The sequence below is a fragment of the Lytechinus variegatus genome, chromosome 4, assembly GCF_018143015.1.
Source record: "Lytechinus variegatus isolate NC3 chromosome 4, Lvar_3.0, whole genome shotgun sequence".
Classification (NCBI taxonomy): domain Eukaryota; kingdom Metazoa; phylum Echinodermata; class Echinoidea; order Temnopleuroida; family Toxopneustidae; genus Lytechinus; species Lytechinus variegatus.
Window position 1 is genome coordinate 63398864 of NC_054743.1, and position 21934 is coordinate 63420797.

The following is a 21934-nucleotide window of genomic DNA, read 5'->3' on the forward strand; positions in this document are numbered from 1 at the left end:
GTCGCCCTCCCCCTTTCACGCCCCCCTCCCCATCCATCGTCGTCCCCTCTTCCCATCACTCTCATCCCCACCCCCTTTTTCATCATCATCATCATTGTCATCATCGTTGTCGGCATCTTCTTCCTCATCTGTACTGTGGCTTTTCTTTCTGTCTCTTCGCTCCTCCGCAGCCGGAACCTCCTCCTCATACCGAGACCGTTTCCGTTTTTTCTTGTTCTTAGGCTGCCCGGCGCCCCGTTTTGGAGCTTGCCGTTCCTTACTACCTGAACTGGCTTTGACTTCTTTCTCTTGGGGCTGGCCCTTAATTTTCTGAAAGTTACAGAAAAATCAATCACTTAATTCAGAGAATAAATTTTGAAGACATACAGCATACATTAATACCGGACATATTTATTATCATCATCATCTTCATTGTCAACATCATCATCCACTTGAAAACAAAGGATTGACAATAATTTTGTTTCCTGCAGTCCATCTAAAACAAATTAGATGCATTTTTCTTCTCTTCCTTGGCGACATACTCGTTTACAAGATCTTCAAATGTGAGGAATTTAAACTGCTACTATCAATTATGGTTATCACAATCATCGCCATCATTTCGTCAACATCATAATCTTCATCATCATCATCAATCATCACCAATCATTGTTCATCATCATCATCTACAAGTACGTCATCACATCATCATCATATAAAGATAACTGTCATCATTTTAATCATCGTTATCATCATCATCTTCATAATGATCACAAACATGAAAGAGTTGAAATAATCTTGTGTTCTGCACCCCATCCAATAACAAATTTGTTTGAATTATCTTGGCTGCCCTTTTTCTTCTCTTCCTTGGCGACATACTCATCTGTATGATCTTCAAAGATAAGAAAATTGTCTATCACTATCAGCTTTAAAGGTATTGTTTAACTTTGTGAGCAGCCGATTTAAAAAAATCTCAAATCAAGATGAAACATGTGTACAAGTGCATGTATTAGAACTAATAAACCCTGAAAACAACCATTATTGAGAATGAAAAGCTAAGACTACAAGGCAATTAATTAAACCCCGATTTTGTAAATAGGTGTCATATAGACACCTAAATAGTACACATAAGTGTATGGGAAGAAATTAAGATGGCGTTTCCGGTCACTTTATATTTCAATTTTTGAAGCACTAAATAATTATTTTCGAATGGAATTTTTTTGGGGCTTCATTTTTGTAACATATCACAGACACAGGTGACAAGTGTGACCTTCTAGCTCAGATTTTTTAAAAGTCAAACCAATGTTAACCAATCACTTTAATTATTTAAATTGCTACTATTAATCATTATCACCATCATCATCATCACCATTGTTGTTGTTATCGTCCTCATTATCATTATCGCCGTCATCGTCATCATCATCATCATATTGAAAAGGGTTCTGAAAACAAAATGATATACATATTGACATACCTTGGCTGCCTTTTTCTTCTCTTCCTTGGCGACATACTCGTCTATCAGGTCTTCACATGTGAGGAGATTGTCTTTGGGCTCCCAGGTGTCATCATCTACTCCATAGCCTTTCCATCTCACCTTGTACAATGTCTTATCCTACATGGGGGGGGGTTCAGGTAGAGAGAGAGGGAGGCAGAGAGGGGACAGAGAGGAGGGAGAAAGCGGAGGGTGAGAGACAAGCGGAGGGGAGAGAGACAGGGAGAGGGGGGAGGGGAGAGACACAAAGAGAGAGAGGGGAGAGACACAAAGAGAGAGAGGGAGAGAGAGAGAAAGACAAGGTTAACAGGTTGCTCACTGCATAAACTTTCATTTGAATACTGCACATTGTCATACATTTAATTTCATCCATTTGTTACTTTTAACAATACAATACACATTTGACACAAGATTCAAAGTTTTTTTAATAAAAGGGTAAAATGTACTGGCCTACATAGTTAAGGAGGATAGAGCAATATAGATTACAGAATGAAACCATTTGAAGAGGCAGAAAAGTTGGAGCATCATCTAAAAGACTATTTAAAAAAGTGTATTTACTGAGACACTGCCCTAGCCACAAGAACACAGACAATAATTTGTGTAGCCTCTAGCCCCACACCACCCCAACCCCCCCCCCCCCCCCCCCATCCCCTCACAATAGTGTCAAACATAGCACAAAAATAGCACCCAATGAAAAGAGCTCTCTTCAATCACAATTGAATAGGGACAGCGCACAGTGTTCACAATGCATGAGCGAGAGCCATTCTATTCTACACACACACACACCGCTCAGTGTATATCCGTACAGTCCACTGCATGACTGAATTGCCTTCATGCATGTGTGTGAGCCCTTTTTCACACCGAGTGTGAGCACATTATGCAGGGAGCTGATGGCATTGTACACACACATTCCCATTCAACTCCCTGCACACAAGTAATGAACTGAGCTGAGCTGTTCTATTGTACTTTTATATGTATGCACACTTAAACACACACATCCCTTCATAAAGCTTTGTGCATTCAATACATTTTGATAGCAGCCATTGACTGAGAGCAGTTCAGTAATATAGTTTTGACTAATACATCAAGAGAAATACTGTGGGAAGTTGTTTTTCAACCTTATATCCATTTTATCTACTTCTTTGGTCACTTCTTCCAGGTACACAGGTAATTATCCATCATATTAATAAAAGCAAAAGTTTTGCGACTGAACTGGTGAATGTCTGTAATGCATCCCAGTATGCATCATTGAATACATGTACCGTACATGTATGAAGTCAGTAACCAACAGCCTTGAGTGTTGCACATTCAAGTGATAGTTTTTTTTTCTCCAAGTACACTCACGTATGTAAATTGCAATTGTATTCTCCTAAAATGCTGTATATAAAACTAAAAGCAAGAAAGGGTTTATTGTCATTTGATTGATTTTCATATTACAGCATGTTTCAATGAGTTTCATTTCATTGCTTGTTAATCTCCATGAAACTTCATCCGTTTTTTAATCAGTAATACATAAATCATAATTTGGCCTTGGATTTGTATTCCCATCTGATTTCATTCAGTAATGTTAATTCGAGAAACAAGAAACGGTCCAATTTGTATGTGTCTGAAAGTTGACAACATTTTATTCAATATTGAGTGTTCAATATTTCATATGTTTCCTTGAATGCTTGAGGGCCTAGGCAGCTCAGCTAACGCCGGGGTAATAATAATAGCAGGGCCCGCTGGTAGTGGCTACCCTGGGTAAATATACATGTACCTATATTATTATTATCATCATCATCATCATCATCTTTTGATCCAATACAAAACTGAGTATAAATCCCAGTCTACAATCTACAAGTATATTTTATTGGCATTTAAACTTGATCATATTCTCCACATTCATTCTCTGAAGTGCTGTACACGTATGCATGTATTGTGGTGGTGATCAAACATTCAAAATTTAGCTTATTTTTATTCCTGTTTTGTTAATTAATTCATCTATTTTCAATCATTTTTTGGAGGGGAGCAAAGTAATGCTGTTTCGATGATACTGCAATTCTATAGAACAAAGGATACACATTTTTTTTCCCTATTCTTTTTCAAATTTCACACTACATGTACCTCCTCCTAACCGTGACATACACGTATGTCGTTTGAATCATATTTTCCCATGGCATACATGTATGTTATGAGGAGCCAAGATGTAATTTGAAGGATAATGGGGAAAATCTGAAAATATGTGTACAAAACAAATGAAGAGTTGCCCACAAAATCAGCCATTTTGAAGCACGTTTGCCAATTTGAGGATCCAATAGACAGTGTGAGATTTTTAAAATGTGAATAACTTGCTTATTTCATAACCAATTTTGATGAAACTTATTCCAAATTGTTCATTTAATTGTTACTCTTTCCAATAAGATTGCTTCTCTTTTCTTGGGTTTTGGTTTCATATTTCAATTTTTTGCAGACTTGACAGTGTTGACACTAAGGAAGCTCGTTAATGAATTAAAATAGCGTAATATAAATTACAAGTCCACATTCTGGGAGCAATCAAATTTTATTTCACAAATAATGATGTAAAATAAAAACATTCTAATATCAAATATAATACAGCAGGAAAAAGTGCAGATGATGTCATTGAATTCTCATTTGCATACCAACCAGGATCTACTTACCTGTGTTTTGTGTAATTAATCACTTAATTTGAAATTTCAGCATTATGCTTTGATTTTTCTCCATTTATCCAAAATAATTTTATTTTGGAATTGACAAGTTTGCACTTTAAATACAAAACGATGGATAAAATATCTATATGCATTTTATTACTAAAGAGGATGTTGTTTGTTGCTGCTGCAAAGCTACTAATGTAAAAAAAATTCAACACTATAGTTTCAATATTTGTTGTTTTCAAAAATTAAATTTGAAATGACGGGCATTTCAATGCACTCCTGCACAGATCGAAATGGCACGACCAATACACTGTACAATTTGTCCTTATATTTAGGGCTGCTTAAAACCAGGTATTTCTAACTACCAGGGTTCTATAATCCTCTTCACAATTCTCAAGCAACTTTTCAATCAAAGCTCATTTTACTACTTTTGTTTGCATTGCAGGTCTCCATGAGTCGTAGGCAGGACCTGGACCATGCTTTCAAGGGCACCCGATTCCCTTGGACCCAACAGAGGATGGAGTTTGTCCTCAATGAACTCATCTCTAGGCACAAGAAGTATAAGGCTTATACCAAGCTGATAGATGTTTACATCATATTGGCAGAGAAGATAGGAGCCACTCCTAGAATTGTGGAGAACTTCATCAAAAACTTGGGGCGGGATTACCGAGAATGGATGAAGGTGAATCCCAACTGCGATCGCGACACGATGACCCTCCGTGGATCCAACACCATCTTTAAGATGTTTGAAGAATACAATAGGATTTACTCTAGTGAGGATTCATCGAATAGCTTTCAGAATAAATTATCAGAGTACACCTTGGACGAACAGGACAGCTTGGTAACCATACCTGATGGAAAGAATGAAGACGATGACAGCCCTCAATATGTAGAAATAATTGATGCCGACTTGAAGGAAGAGCCAGGACTTGAGGAGGATAATGCTGCTTTTCAGATCACATCAGTCACAAGTATAACATCTCCGGCTAGAAGTGACAATCCACCCTCTCCAATCCCACCACCGCCTCCACTGCCAAGGGTTCCAAAGTCACAAGGAAGGCGATCTATGGTGACCATGCCAGTAACGGAACCATCTTCTGTTGCTGCCTTAAGGCAGCACGAGTCGGCGGGCCTTCAGGACATTGTAGCAATGCAGAAGGACAGGGATCAAGTTGCCCAAATGACACACATGAACCCTCAGTCAGCTGGAAATGTCCATACTCCCTCTCCTGTTTCCAATTCGGCATACGCCTCAGCAACAAACCCAGGTCTGCTATCCACCATCTCTTCACTCCCATCTCTGCAGCATCCGCAGTTCCATCTTCCACAAGGCCAGACTTCATCTCAAGGTGTTGGTTCCAGCTTCATCCCTCTTCATCTCATCCAAAATGGGGGAATCCCTCCTTCCATGTACACAACTCAATCTTCAGGATCCTCCATTCCTTCTGCAGAAGTACGAAGCACTACTCCTGGAACGTCAAACAAGCGTCCACTGAAGACCTCTTATGACACCCAGCCCCATTCCTCGAAGAAGAGCCGTTCAAGTAACGTGCCACTTGTTGCAGAGAACTTGCCAGATGGTATGAGTGAATTTGAGAATCGCTATTTACAGGCTTTGGACACCCAAAATAAGATGCTGTCCGATATTGGGAGGGAGCTAAAGCTTCTTAGGACTGGATTCTTTGCTATTCATTCTGATGATATAGCTGACATGGTGAACCCTAACATGCATTAGTGTCATCACATGCAAATGTCATGTACATGTGTACATGCAACATAAAAGTGTCGATACAATATCAACTAGTATTTTGTCACTGCATTAAAGAGAACACTACGGCCTGAAAATGTTTAAAAGACCCCCCCCCTCCTCCCCGGTATTCTACAGACCCCCAAAAAAAAAGTTGCATTGCACGAAACGGATAATCAAAGAAACATAATACATGTAGTGAAATTAGCGGAAAAATAATGGGAAAATGTTTACAAATAATAGATAATGAGCATTTAAATGTAGAGATCATTAGTGCTTATGGAGCTCCTATTGGCAATGTGATCAAGATGTGTAAACACCTTCATATTTCACTTTATAAAGTCTTTTTTTTTTATCTATCAATAGCTCACACACTTCACATTTTGTTCCTGAGAAGACATTAAAAAAAATTATTCACACTAATATGACAAAGACTTTGCAAAGTTGTTTGGGATATAACTGTTCAAATGACAGTGTTCAAATGTGAAAATGTTTCACGAGTCACATTGCCAAGGGGAAGATCTTCATTGCATTCAATAGTGATCTAAATAAACATTCAAATGATCATAGTTTTCTATTTTCTTATTACTTTCTTTATAGCATCATTCCAGTAATTCCCTTACTTTCATTTATCTTATCTTAGATTTTCCATTCTCACACAATTCTCCTCTAATTTTTAATAGAGAAAGTCAAATATTTGTTACTGTATCGTGCTATTAAAAATATTAAACGTACCCTCCCATGTCAAGACTTGATTTTTTTTTCAGTTTTATGTAACGTATACTTCGGGCTGGAAGATATTTATAAATAGAGTAAAATTCACAGAGCAAAATGCTGAAAATTTTAATCAAAATCGAAAAACAAATAACAAAGTTATTGAACATTAAAGATTTGCAGTATTCTGGTGAAACAGCTTTACATGTATGCATGTCTTCATACATATTCATTAGGTGGGCTAATGATGTCATATCCCCACTCTCCTTTTTCTTAGAAATCATTGTTTCATTGTTTCATAAATGTGTAAATGATGGGTAGCCAGACTGACTAGCCATTATGATAAAATAAGTTGCTGAAAGAAATAACTAATGTAGGCCTTCTTGTAATCAGATGTCGATGCGGTTGTTTTAGTTCTTGGTAGAAATTTTTTGAGTAAACCTAATTTCATAATATAAAATACAAAAGAACAAGTGGGGATATGATATCATCAGCCCACATAATAAATATTCATGAAGACATGCCTACAGTGTACAACTGTATCGCCAGAAAATGCAATTTTTAAAACTTCAATAACTTTGTTATTTGTTGTCTGATTTTGACCAAATTTTCAGCATTTCTGTGAATTTTACCCTACATGTATTTATTCAGATATAAATATTTTCAGCCCGTAGCATTCCTTTAATAATACTTCCCATTTATGGCCAATAATTTGGTACTAAAAATATGTGTATTTCGCTAGGTCACTACTTTGTGGCTTCAAATGACTTATCAACATGTACTCATGCACATGTTGTTTATTAATATATTAATATATTATACTACTTTGTCATTAAAAGAGCAAAGACACAGATCCTACACTTATTAGAGGGTAACAAACAGAACTGAAATGTACATTTTGTGGGAATTTTATTTGTAATCTCATGAATTTCATTTTCCATTTCTGAACCCATTTTAGTACCTGTGTTTGATATGTAGCCATTTTCACACTGGCCTAAAAACATAGTATGTAGTTAATACAAAATTTGTAAATTATAATTTCCAGCTATTTCACTCTTATTTAAATCTACTTGGGAGTTACTCAAACTAATTCCTCTCGTTATTAAGAAGATTTTTCTCATCAAGCCTTGCAAATTGTTATTCTGTTAAAGTTTTAGAGCTATATAGACAAGGGTGCCAGGGAAATCTGCATGGATACATGTGCCCCCGAGCCAAATCTTGTTCTTTGCCAGGGTGACCACTTTATTCAAAATCATCAGAAATCTACCAGAATAATTTTGTTCTACAATCGTACATACCTCATAATTAGTTCTAGGCCTCCAATAATGGGAAGTCCAATATTTATCTGATGTACAGTAAAGCTACATGTTTGTTATAAACTATAGTCACTTTACCAGGTACCAAATGTAGAGTACTCAGGTGTGATGTACACACAAAAAAATCACCTCCTAAAATTAATAGAATATTTCCCAATGATGTCGTTCGGTATTTAGGTCCCAAGGCTGAAAATTAAATAGTCCTTTAAAAAGATAATCATATATGTTATGTTGTGGATGATCTCTTGTCAATTTTCCAAGGGCTGTTAACGTTTCAAACACACACTTGTTTTGTTGTTGTCTCCAGTATTCATTAAATGTCAACTTGTAAAGTCTAAATTCTTATTTTACTTTTGCTTTTTGTCTATGAGGCTGTTCCCACTACGTTCCTAAAACTAGTTTACTGGAAACTAGTTTAGTGGAAACTAGTTTAACGCGTAGTGAGAACGGTCAAAGTGGTCTTGGAAGCAATCTTCCAAACCAGTTTGGAAAACCACCTCACGATGTAGTTTTCAAGATTGCTTTGCCTCGTTAAACTGGTTTTAGCGTGAGGACACAACCGTTCTTCGGGAAGCGATCTTCGCACATTTTGAGCGCGCTACTCCACACGACAGGTGTAGAATGCCTATGGTGCGGTTTCAAATTTCGCACAAAACGTGTCACCCCACTGACAGCGTCTCCATACCAACAAGAGCGCTTTACGTGAAGTGATTTTGAAAACCACTTTCGTGTGATCAAGTGAGAACGCTAGCAAAGCGATCTTCCAAAGTGGTTTCCTGAATCGGTTTCCAGTAAACTAGTTTTAGAAAGCGTAATGAGAATGGCCTCTACTTCAGAGAATTCCTACACCAGGGCCCTGTTGCATAAAAGTTACTATTATGGTAACCTTTGCAGCCATCCAATGGTAATTTCCCTGAAATTCTTGATCATAATTGCCTCATTCGCATTGTTACCATAGCAGTGACTATACGATAGTAAACTCTTGTGCAACGGGCCCTGATGACAAGGGGCCTGTTGCGGAAAAAGAACTTTTCATTTAATAAATTTAAGTCAAAATATCAAGCCCAATGTACATTTTGGATTGTTCAACTTGACCTTAAGTTACAGTTTATGTTTTCAAAGTACTTTTTGATTTTATAACAGGACTTGGCAGTGATGAAGTACATATGTATGTATTCCCATTTCACTGATGACTACTAATGCACAGGGATTAGGATACTTTCCTGGTGGAAACAACTGGTGATCTCTTCTTGAGCTATAAATGAAATACTACGTTTCTTGTTTTTAACAGAGCACGACATCATAAACTTTTTAAAAACTGTTATTTTTTCTCTTTTTCTTTGATGGATTTTTATCAAACCTTCACCATATTTTCCCTATTATTTTTACTTTTGGTCAATTCCATTGTGACTTATGGGACATTTGATACTTTTTTCCACATAACTGAAGTACATATCTGAAAAAGTGGCTGCATAAACATGGATTTACTTTATTAAACTGAAAGAAGAATACTGAAACTTACTACATACAAAAATGTATGCTTGCAGCTTGGTTGCATAGGGTGCTATATCTTCAGAAATGTCATTGTGACTTATGGGACATCGATGGACCACACAAATTGGGCTCTTTTGTTCAAAGTACCATATCTATCTCAGTTTTATGACAATGTTTTTAAATTTGGACTTGGAGATTAACCAGTGATAGTGCTCACTAACAGTACTTGAATTGGACTTGATTCATTTCATTTCTTTCAGTAGTTGTGTGTAATCATGTGTGACTTATGGGACAAGTGAATGTGACTGATGGGACCCTATCTCATTTCATGGAATTTACATTTCCTCTCAATGACTTTTTAAGTCAAACTTAATTTCAGCATGAAGAAATATTCCCTAACATGACACCTTTAATAATTTATGCGATTGTGTCAGAAATAAATTCAACACAGGGCAGAAATATCTTTTCATGCACTTCATGAATATACAATGTAAAGGGAGCATTAACCAAAAAAAAAAACCTTCCTAACTTGTCAACAAGCTTTGATAACTGTAATCAAATAAGTACAAAATAATCAATAAACAATTACAATCATAAATGTTTAGCAAACAGATGAAAAATGAACAATTAGAATAAGAATATACACACTTTCCATTGTGACTGATGGGACAAAATGATAGGACATATTTGTTACAGATGGGACAAATGAATGTTGCTTTCCTCTATCTGTCTCATACAGTATGGTAAGAAAATGACCGACCTTTTCAGTGTATTGTATGTAAGCAAATTAAGACATTAATGCTACCATGAAGTATATCAATATTCTTGATAATATATTCTCTTTCATGTCGAAAGCTGATATTTTTCATGAACTAGTTGTTGATGTTTATGATGAAACAGATAGATATCAGTGCACATGCAAATTTTTGACAAAAAACATGAAAATTTGGGCATAATTTTTTTTTAATTATTTTACTATCTAAACTACATGTATATTTGTATAGTAAAAAGTGTATTCATTTACATGGAAGATTTTACCATAGTCTCTGCAAAAAATATTAAAATAATTGATTTTTATGAAAAATTTAAAGATAGCCGCCAAGATGGCCGCCAAAAATTGCCAATGTTGAAACCTGTGGGACACGATTTGGCAAAGGGTACATCAAGATTCATTAACATTAACTATACACTTTAGGCAATACAAAAAAGTTAGTTAAAAATATATCATGGGGTTCACCCTATCACAAATTCTTTTTTGCCAGCTGCTTGGGTTGTTATGTCATCTCTTTCGTAGAAATTCAGAATGCCTGTATAAAGGACATCATAGCACATCAACCGAAGCAATGATGTCAGTTACCATGGTATCATGGCAGCATGGTTCTAAACAAAATAACCAGGGGGCTGTTTCATAAAGCTGTTTGTAAGTTAGGAGCAACTTTAAGAACGACTGGTAATCCTTTCTTACATGCTAAAACATTGCCAATTTATTATGACATTTACCACAAGGATCACCGGTCATTCTTAAAAACACTCTTAAGTTACAATTACCTTTACGAACCAGTGCCCTTTTACGACTCCCAGAATGATGGTAACAACCAGGGACAACACACATCACCATTTTTTAAAATACAAATGTGTATTGACGATCATGCAGCTGCGACTCAGTTTAGAACCGGCCGATTCGATGTCATAACATCGTGACGTCTCACTTTGGTACTCTGCAAATTGCCCATGTTACTTTCTATTGGCAGGCAGCAGGAATGATTCTAAGAAAACTTGATTGCAAGCTTCTGAACAACTTTTTGGCATTTACAGGGGCTGGTAGGGAGCGCTGTATGTGCCCTTTTAATATCTCTGCTCATGGTAGCCTTGTGCATCTGAGGACTGGTGCTCTTATTTTGACAGGATCCAGTGGATCGCTCAACTACAAAATTTGTGACTGATGGGACATTGCAATAAGTTTAGTTTCCATGGAACTATATACCAAGTTCATGTCATACAATGTATGTAAAACAGTGGGTGCATACTCCAAGGAGACAAGAAAACCAAGAGAGTGATCTGGACCTTAAAAAAATGAATAAAAGCTGGGGTGAAACAAACCCAATTCACCTGTACTCAAGCTTTGCATTTTAGCGATCATATTCAGTTTTCTCCTTTTTTTTTTGGGGGGGGATGGGCACACAATCCAAACTTCTTTTTTGTTCCATGCACTGCCTATTATATTCTGTCTGTTTTTTCTGACAGTCAGCATACTGTTCTCCAGCTTTTAAGCATTCTCATCTCACTCTTTGATGTCATGGACAGCTTTAAGGTGGCATGGTTTACGAACTGTATGTGTGACTTATGGGACATGTGACTTATGGGACTTAAATGTATGTCCCCCCAGTATAGCTATTTCAAGTCCAATGCAGATACAGCTTGATTTGGTGAAGCAAGCATGTACTGTGGTAGATAAAAAAGTCCAATACTTATCTGCAGGAGTCTATGGAAGCATATGAGGGAAACTTAATGCTTAAAACTGTGACTTATGGGACATCAAACATACATACATTGAAATGTATTTTGTGCCTCACCATTTCACTGCAGCATGTAAAACAATACAGCTAATGGCAAATTACTGCTTGGAGGTCACATGGACAGTGGAATTTTTCAATAGCACCCTTTGCATGCCAGGAGCCAGGGATGGGTCAAAGTTGTACAATTTCTATGAAATCTTAGTACCAAAGTGCAACAGAGTGCACATTGTATATTTTATGAATGAATGATGGTATAGTAAATATAATTGTGTTTTTGTAAACCTTAAACTGTATACTTTTAAACAGAATAATCAAAATTGCTCAGAAAAGAAATTTTTTAAAATGGAAAAATGCAACATTTGGCTGGAATTGACCTTTTATTAAAACTTTATAAAAAAAACCCTTAACATCAATGTTATTATGGTTACCGGTACACACCAAAAACTGTGGTATTAAACGGTGTACATAGAGGACCACACCAGTTATTTCACACCGGTGTTAAATTGACAGTATAAGTTTAACACACATATAGGTGTTTTTACAACACCTTCGGTTAATACTTTTGGTGCTATGCTCAATCTCTAGGGTGTAATTTTAACGCCTCAGGGTGTGGTCTTCTATAAACACCAACTGGTGTCAGTTTTAACACCACAGTTTTTACAGTGTACACAACAGTATGGCACTCTAGGCAGCCAACACAATGGCCTCTGTAGGCTTGGACTACAAGTCAGTGTTTCCACAGCTCCAAAATAAATTTCCCAAAATTGGATTCCAAATTTCCTGAAATTCATAAATATTTCCTGGAATTTTCAAGTTTGATTTTTAACGAAAATCGGGCAATAATACAACGTGTGTAAATTTGTTCTAGGTGGCAAAAATCAGGGAATTTAGCATTTTTTTTGTCCCCGCCCTCTTTAAAAATAGGAACAACATTACGAAATGCGAGCACGAGCGAAAAATTTTGAGCTACGTATGGAGGTTAAAATCATGTAAATATAACATGAATATTAATAGTTGCTATATTTAATTGTTGTTTCATTGTAATTTTCGGATTTCCCGAAATTTCCTGGAATTTTTTCATTTCCTGGAAATTACCTGGAAAACGTCTGGATTTCCCGGAATTCTGGTAATTTCCTTCAAAGTGGAAACACTGCTACAAGTTCTGTTTTTATTTTTTCCATTTTTATTATTGTTTAAATCTTCATTTTTTTGTTTTTTGTTGTTGCAAGGGCAAATCTTTCCTGAGGTACCGGTATAGCAAAACAGGGGCTGAGCAATTACATGTAAGGGTAATTTTATTTTTCAAAAATAGCCCCCCCATAATGGCCCGAATTCACAAAGGTGGTTTTGAAAACCCACGGTTGAGTCCATGGTTTATGCAGATTTCCTGTATAAATTACGCTTATTTTAGCGCATATCGGGCATGTGTACAAAAAATTCCAATGCTGATGGGCGCTTTTGTCACAGTTCGCCAAATTGATGCCTGTTGCCTTGGTTTTCCACGCTATTTTATTAATGAGTCCACTCTTCAAATAGTGGACTCATGAATAAAATAGCGTATCTAACCATGGTAACAGGCGTCAATTTGGCGCACTGTGACAAATGCGCGCACTACAATGTTTTATACATGCGCCCGATACGCGCTAAATTAAGCGTAATTTATACAGGAAATCTGCATAAACCATGGACTCAACCATGGGTTTTCAAAACCACCTTTGTGAATTCGGGCCATTGGGTTTTAGTACAATAATAATGTGACTGTAAAGCACCAAATCTACTCTGTAGAGTGCTCAAGGTGCATAAAGAGCTAAGAGTTAAAGATTTTGAAAGTTTCGACAGAGGTACATGTACATTTTTTAATGTCTTCAGGAAGGCTATTCCGCAAAGTGGGGAATGCAAAAGCAAATGATCTTTTCCCCCAAGTTTTTGAAACTATTTAACAAGGTAGCCAGAAGTGGATAAGCGCAAAGACCTGCTTGGTCTGTAGTAATTAATAAATGAAAGACTGTATTGTGGTGCTGATCCAAGAATACTATGAAAAGCAATAAATAGGGAGCCAGTGCAGCGAATTCAAGATGGGAGTAATAGGAGAGTTTATTTGAGAAATCGAAGCTATGTACACGTACAGTGTATATAAAATTGGAACGAATTATAATAAAGCAGGGAAATAAAGTTTGTACAAAAATATTTTTCCCTGATGATCATGACAAAGGATTTTGAGATAACTTTTTAACTTTTGTCTACATTTCCATTTCTCAGGAAAACCAAATACTGTATGAGACCCCAAATAATACACCCTTTCCAACCAAAATGACCCAACACTGGATCCTTCCTCTCTCTCCCTTTCTCTCTCTCAGTCTCTCATTAACATACCCCATCCATCATTCCTAACCATACCGAATTAAAAAAATTCAAAAATCTATGAACATACAAAAAGATGGAATACATACAAGTACATCGTGAGCTAATGAGTTCTTTTAGATGTACATGTACAAATGTAGTACTGTAGATAAAGATTATGACAAAGTTGTCCATTGTACACCCTACAAAATGCAGGTATGCCCTTTAAATAGGACAAGAACAGGAAAACGTAAAAGCCACCACAACTTGGTTTTATTCCCGCGGCCATGCATACTTATCTGTGAACAATACACACCAATTTCTGAAAGGTTAATTTTAGTGATTCCAGACTAGGCACACTACATATCCAACCACCCTTTTAACTTTAATGCTTGCTTTGAGACAAGATTCAAATTCATTACCTACATGTACAAAGTATGTACACTACTATAAATTTCATAATAGTACATGCTCATCATAAAATATAAACCTACATGTACATATACATTCATGTAGGTAGACTGCTGAGTACAGTTTCAGAGGAAGTTGAACGACAGGATGATATCCTGTACACATACACACTAAATACCAACCCAGATTCATGGAATAAACGACATTTCTTTACAAAGAATGTAACCATTATGTATATAATAGGTAACCTTGACATGCTTTAATCTTCCTCTGATAACAATTGTTTTAACTTTCAACCAAGGAACTGCAAATGTCATACAGGTGTATTTGTATTCATTTAATATTTAGTCTTGCCGAATCCCAAAAAAACAAAGTTTAAAAGACAATGCTGAACCCTGCCAAATCCAACCCGAACATGGCACCCGAATGGCAGAGCTAATGTAAATTAAGGAAGCCCATGACCCACAAATTGTTTATTTTGTATTGGTTTACGAGAATGTCTACTTGAACATGAACATGGTGATTTTTGCTTTCGCATCCCCTTTTATATAAACCCTTTTTCTTCTTAAGGACGTTCCACAGTTATGTTTGTGCGCATTATGATCTGCGCATAGTTTACACTCTGCGCGCTGACGTCACAATGGATGAACAGGTGATTAATTAGCTGCGGGTATGAGCTGATTTTTTCATCTTCTGCACTTTAACTGCAGATCCGATGCATTATTTCATGAAGCTAAAAAATTGAATTATTCCATGGACCATTAAAAAAAGTCTATACAATTTCAAAATACCTTACTCTGCAGTGCTGCCAAGAATCACGAATATTACCCAGAGTTTGAATGGTAGAGTGGTTTTGATTTTTTCTTCACATAGATACAAAGCATTAAGCAATTATTGGTGTTTTAAAAAGCACATTTGCTCTGATAAACATGCTGATAGTTTAAAAACAAGCACATGAACCCCTATTTTTTAATGTTTGTACCTCTTAGGTATACCTTCCTCTACAACTCTGCAAATTTTGGTGAAAATGACATGGATTTTGAATAAAGTGCAGCATTTATTGTACTTTTGTAGTTTGTTACTGAAATTTCAATTTTTTTAGAATGGGATTTTGTTATCTTTTACGCCATTTTTAAGAACTGACAGTGCTGTTAAACTTAAAATTGCAAACAAATAGCACTATAAATAGATTTTCCATTCTAACGATACAATTACCCGGTATTAACTCTTTTGCGAAATTTGATGACTTTTTCATGTATTTTGACTGAGGTTTAAACTCATTGTAGTAATCTTGGGCAGTCTAAATATGCCAAATTCTTTTGAATGCGCAATTCTTAAGAACATCAATTTTGGTGAACTTTGAAGCTCTATAGCAAAAAATCAAACACATGGACCTATGTTAATTTTTGCATATAAATTTTCGAATATTATGGTTCTAAAGTATCAATGTGCAAAGCTTGGTAAAAATGACATGGATTTCATTTTAACTGTGGAACGTCCTTAAAAGTACAGAATTTTATGGTCATGTGTATGGTGTGGAGCCAGGCACAATCCTGCTGCCTGTCACTTGTTCACTGCAACCACCCAGCCTGTGAGGAATAGATCTATATGCAGTATACAAATAACATTTTTGTATACCAAACAAACTCATTAAGGTTGCAATTTATTCTTCATTAGTAATTTGGGATCATTTTTGTATTCACCAGAGCGCTCAGAACTTGAATTTGGGGCATATTTCTTTTATGTAGGCCCTAATGTCATTTTATAATCTGTTTCTTTAATTTAGAAAAAAATAATTAAAAGAATTCAATTTCATCGAGAGCCAAGTTATATGATGAAAAGTTGCGATTGATGGAAACTGACAGTTTAAAAAAAATCAAGCATTTGCCCCCAAGATCAAGCGTAAATAAATAAACCAAACATTGCCAACCTTATTTCCCACACAGGGAGTAAAACAGAGAACAAGTTTACATCAATAAACTTGATCACTGAATGAGTGCCCCTTGTCACTTGGTCACTGCTACCATCCTGCCTGTGGAGAATCTCCAGGTAGGACTATGGTATGCCAATGCTGTATTGAGCACACACTTTAAAAAATCATTAAAATATCACTTTTGTGACCAAAATTATTTATTTCTATACAGTTGCAATTCAATTTTCTTTAGTAACTTAAAATATTTTTGGTAATAACCAGAGCGCTCCAAAACTTGAATTTTTGGCATATTTTTGTGTATGCCCTCTATTGGTGGAAAGTAATATGGCAAGAAAATTTTTATTTTTCAAGCTCTATTTTTAATAAAGAAAAAATAATTTAAATAATCAAAATTACTTAAGAGCCAAGTTATATAATGAAAAGCTGTTATGGAAACTGACAGTGTACAAAAATCCAGCATTTGTCCAAAAGAAAAAGAGAAATAATCCAAACATTGTCAACCTTATTTTGTCACACATAGAGATGCAACTAAGAACAAGGTTATATCATAACCTTGTTCAGTGAATGAGTGCCCCTTGTCTGAGCTGTGTTTCTGTGCATACACATATATATGTATGTGTAATTGTAAAGGTCGCATATCATAAGGTGGTCCAATTTCGCGAACAGGGTAAAAATGGTCAAAAATTTAATTTTTTGATATGTTATAGCTACTATTACCATTCTCTAAATAATGAAAAACGTTTACCGTAAGTCTCAAATACCTTTATTTTTCCTTAAAATGACTAAGTAAAAGCTAATTATTACATAGACGTCAATGTAAATATGAATTTTGAAATGTGTTTTTCTCAAATTGGACCTGCTGCACATAAAATGGTGTCGAAAGTTAATGCAACATTGGATCACCTTAGTATTTTGCAGTTATAGTCTTGAAACATCAATAGTTAAATCTGTACCAAAAATCAAATAATCATCTGTTATTGTATGCATATTAATTATACTAATTAATTAACAATATTTAATATCACATTTTTGCCCCCAAAATACCTGTCACTGTATTTATATATGCTTGGCAAAATGACAACATCATGGGTAGAAATGTTTGTTGCAATGATACACAACATTTGTACTAAAAAGTAAGATTACAAATTAGATAATCAACCAAATTTCTCCTGTTTAATAATTGATTAGGTTGCAGATCATACATGAATTTCATTGCTGCATATTTTCAAAACTGTCAAATTTCTATGACATTTCATAAACCCATCCTCCAATTAGCCGCCTAAGAGTAATGCGGATAATTCAATAAAAATTGCGTTCACAAACTCCGAAAATAATCCGCACTATTTTTACGAGCGCCCGTCCTGAAAAAGGCGGATCGTCATGACAACTGGACACGCCCCCTTCGATGCGGTGGTGACCGAGATGTGCATATCACTGTTTTGTGAAATGAAGCGAAACTTTAAAAAGTCATAACTTTCTTTTTTTTACATCCGATTTTAATGAAATTTCAGTGTTATGCTTGTTGAATTTTTCTCTTTTTATTCAAATCAAGTTTTTGTTGGGGTGGACTTGTCCTTTTACTACTTTTAAGTGACTAGGAGGTATGCGTGCATACATGGCATGGGGCACCACCATTTGCAAGCCAAAAAAAATCTTGATCTAAATCTGAATAGAAATGACCATTTGGCCGCATTTTATTTTTTGCAAGTAAATTATTGGGAATCATTGACTCTTCATAATTTTCTAAATTTTTAAGTTAACACGATGGCACACACACTCACCATGGTCATGCTCATGATGCTCACTGAGTCACTCATGTCGATCATTCATGACACTCACTAGTACTAACTTAATTTTAGTTCTAAATGAACTGAAAAAAAATGTGGACTTTTGAAGAAATCAATGTTTAAACTTTTGGGTGTGCAATCAATCATCCCCCCCCCCCTTCATACTTTATTTTCAAGTTTTCAACACGGCACAATTTCACAACAAACTCAAGACAGTGATCAACATGCACAGCACACACTAATTTCAATACTTTTATACACACGCAATTCATTCAATTCAAAGCCAAGTGAGCAGTGCAGTCCGCCACACAGTCAGTGGCGAACCGGTCAATCAAGACAGCTTTAAAAGCATTTTGCGTGAATTCTAAGCGTCTTACCCCTTCTTTTGATATTCCGACGATCTTCTCCACTTCATAAATGCTATCCTGATCTTCGAATTCTGATTCTTCGTCCGACATTTTACTATTTTCTTCGTCATGTTTACAATCTTCACCGGCTCCAGATTCGGCCATTATGCTCACTCAGCCAGCTCAGGTCAAGATGAGGTCATCGTTATTCCTTTTCAATCCGTCGATTTTTTATATTTTTTATCTCTTTTTTATTATAATTTTTTTTGGTGGGGGCACTATATGGTTTCTAGTTTGCAGTGCACACCTTTTACTCGAAGAAAGTTGGGCTTGTGCTTGAATATACAATCTAAAGCCCCTGACATTGATTTTTGTTCAAAATGTCGGAAAATATCGTGAAACCGAACTTGTTGATCAAAGTTACCGGGTCTGTGCCTAAAGACTACTAAATCTAATTCACTTGACGAGTGAAGTCCATGTTGCAAAAAAAAAATTAAATGGTATAGTAGACCGGCCAAACCTCAAAAAGTGCTCTAGATAAGGATTCGACGGCAAAATTTGTTAATGCTTGGCATTCCAGCTAATAGTCTTGCAAAAATACCCAGGAATAGCGTACGGGCGGATGCCAAGCGCAATTTTGCGTGAAAGTGTCATTTTTAGCGTAAAATCTGAAAGACTGTCGAAAATCACGCATTTTCATATTTTGACGGATTATCATCATATTTTTTATTATCTTTGATATGAAATTATTTTCATTCAGAATTTCAAATTATAAGTCTACTAAATATGCATTTCAAATTTGAATATTACACACACACATATGGCACAGGGAAACATAAAACCGCGATTTCCTCGAAATAAAAGTTTGTGAAAACTATCAATAGTTTGAAGTTTTTTTACGCAACATGAATTCTTCGATTTAAATGCGTTTATCCATCGAATGTATAGTAAATGTCCTAGTGCCACAAATATTAAAAGAATTTTCAAGTAAGATGGTAGATATCTCATTTTATGTTATCCGAAAGGAGACAATGTGCATTTTACCAGGTGCGCATTTTGAAAGAAAAATTGAAAATACCGTACATTATGTACATAATTACATGTATAAGTACATACTAAAGCGAGTTTATATTTACATGTATAAGTCCATAATAAAGCGAGTTTTTAATTGGATAGCACAATTTGTCGATTCCTTGCATCCCAGCTAAAAGTCTTTCGGAAATACTGAGGTATAGCGTACGGGCGGATGCCAAGTGCACTTTTGCGTGAAAGTATCATTTTTAGCGTAAAATCTGAAAGACTGTCGAAAATCACGCATTTTGATATTTTGACGGATTATCATCATATTTTTGATTATCTTTGATATGGAATTATTTTCATTCAGAGTTTCAAATTATAAGTCTACTAAATATGCATTTCAAATTTGAATATTACACACACATATATGGCAATATGAAATATAAAATCGTGATTTACTCAAAATAAAGGTTTGTAAAAATTATTAATGGTATAATGTTTGTGTTCCGCATCTCAATTTCGTCAAGATTTAGTGCTAACCGAACAAATACTTAATAATTGTTGTCATTTCACATATAGTGAAAACAAATACTGAAATAAGATGCAAGATATATATCATTTTATAGTTATATATGCGAAATATAACAATGCACATTATTTTATCAGATGCGCATTTCTGATAAAAAAATAAACAGCGCACAATATTACATCGATATTGCACATATCTTATATCAGTGCGATACTCGTCATATTAGATAGGATTATGTTTGCTTTTGTAGAGTTCGATCTTCTTGCTATTTCCACGAATGAATTGGTGCTGAACTTAAATCTACCTGTGGCGATATTCAGAAATAGGTCTGATAATTTGCCGTTATCATGGTAGCATTAATTTTACATGAATATCTATATCCAAAATCATAAAAAACATACATGTATGAATAAAGTATTGATGACATTTAAAAAAATATCCCCATATGGCCAAAGTTCAGTGACTCTAAATGACTTTTGACCTTAATCATGTGATCTAAAACTTGTGCAAGACGATCAGTAATACATGAATATGAAAGTGTCATTAAAATTAAAGTGTCATTAATTTTTTTTCTATACGTTCAAAGTTATAATGAAATTTTGAAAAATGTAACTTTGGTTAAGATTTCAAGGTTGATATGACGCTGTTATATCAAAACTACCGTCACCTCCACCGGAGAAGTGGCTCCTTTAATCCTGCTCTGCTATGCCGGCGAGACAAAAAATAGGTACTGCCGTGCAACGGCCATTTTTTTTTAATATACTTTGATAATCAAATAACTGAAGTAAAATGTAGATTGACAGAGTGGTTTAAAAATGCTAATTCAATCGCTTTATTCATACATATGTATGTTTTCTATAATTTTGAATATAGATATTCATGTAAAATTAATGCTACCATGGTAACGGCAAATTAAATATCAGACCTATTTCTGAATATCGCCACAGGTAGATTTAATTTCAGCACCAATTCATTCGTGGAAATAGCAAGAAGATCGAACTCTACAAAAGCAAACATAATCCTATATAATATCATGACGAGTATCGCACTGATATAAGATGTGCAATATCGATGTAATATTGTGCGCTGTTTATTTTTTTATCAGAAATGCGCATCTGATAAAATAATGTGCATTGTTATATTTCGCATATATAACTATAAAATGATATATATCTTGCATCTTTTTTCAGTATTTGTTTTCACTATATGTGAAATGACAACAATTATTAAGTATTTGTTCGGTTAGCACTAAATCTTGACGAAATTGAGATGCGGAACACAAACATTATACCATTAATAATTTTTACAAACCTTTATTTTGAGTAAATCACGATTTTATATTTCATATTGTCATATATGTGTGTGTAATATTCAAATTTGAAATGCATATTTAGTAGACTTATAATTTGAAACTCTGAATGAAAATAATTCCATATCAAAGATAATCAAAAATATGATGATAATCCGTCAAAATATCAAAATGCGTGATTTTCGACAGTCTTTCAGATTTTACGCTAAAAATGATACTTTCACGCAAAAGTGCACTTGGCATCCGCCCGTACGCTATTCCTCAGTATTTCCGCAAGACTTAGCTGGGATGCAAGGAATTGACAAATTGTGCTATCCAATTAAAAACTCGCTTTATTATGGACTTATACATG

The 21934-nt window shown here is 35.3% G+C and overlaps 2 protein-coding genes across 2 annotated transcripts; one reads left to right on the forward strand and one right to left on the reverse strand.

Moving 5' to 3' along the window:
* Nucleotides 1–15: 15 nt before the first annotated feature.
* Nucleotides 16–18941, reverse strand: LOC121414490 (heterochromatin protein 1-like). Its single transcript, XM_041607685.1, has 3 exons — nucleotides 18758–18941; nucleotides 1451–1588; nucleotides 16–309 (listed from the first exon to the last, which is right to left on the reverse strand). Exons 1-3 carry the CDS (start codon nucleotides 18890–18892, stop codon nucleotides 16–18), a joined length of 567 nt encoding a protein of 188 aa, XP_041463619.1. The 5' UTR covers nucleotides 18893–18941.
* Nucleotides 2257–5989, forward strand: LOC121414488. The gene is made up of 2 exons (XM_041607684.1): nucleotides 2257–2635; nucleotides 4568–5989. Exon 2 carries the CDS (start codon nucleotides 4574–4576, stop codon nucleotides 5855–5857), a length of 1284 nt encoding a protein of 427 aa, XP_041463618.1. The 5' UTR covers nucleotides 2257–2635; nucleotides 4568–4573; the 3' UTR covers nucleotides 5858–5989.
* Nucleotides 18942–21934: the final 2993 nt, after the last annotated feature.

What these genes read in the sequence shown, in the direction of transcription:
- LOC121414488 (XM_041607684.1), top strand. Translation starts at nt 4,574, where the DNA reads ATGAGTCGTAGGCAGGACCTGGACCATGCTTTCAAGGGCACCCGATTC.
- LOC121414490 (XM_041607685.1), bottom strand. Translation starts at nt 18,892, where the DNA reads ATGGCCGAATCTGGAGCCGGTGAAGATTGTAAACATGACGAAGAAAAT. An exon ending in TCGGAATATCAAAAGAAGGG is followed by an intron (nt 1,589 to 18,757) that starts GTAAGACGCTTA and finishes CCCCCCATGTAG; the next exon opens with GATAAGACATTGTACAAGGT. An exon ending in AGAAGAAAAAGGCAGCCAAG is followed by an intron (nt 310 to 1,450) that starts GTATGTCAATAT and finishes TGTAACTTTCAG; the next exon opens with AAAATTAAGGGCCAGCCCCA.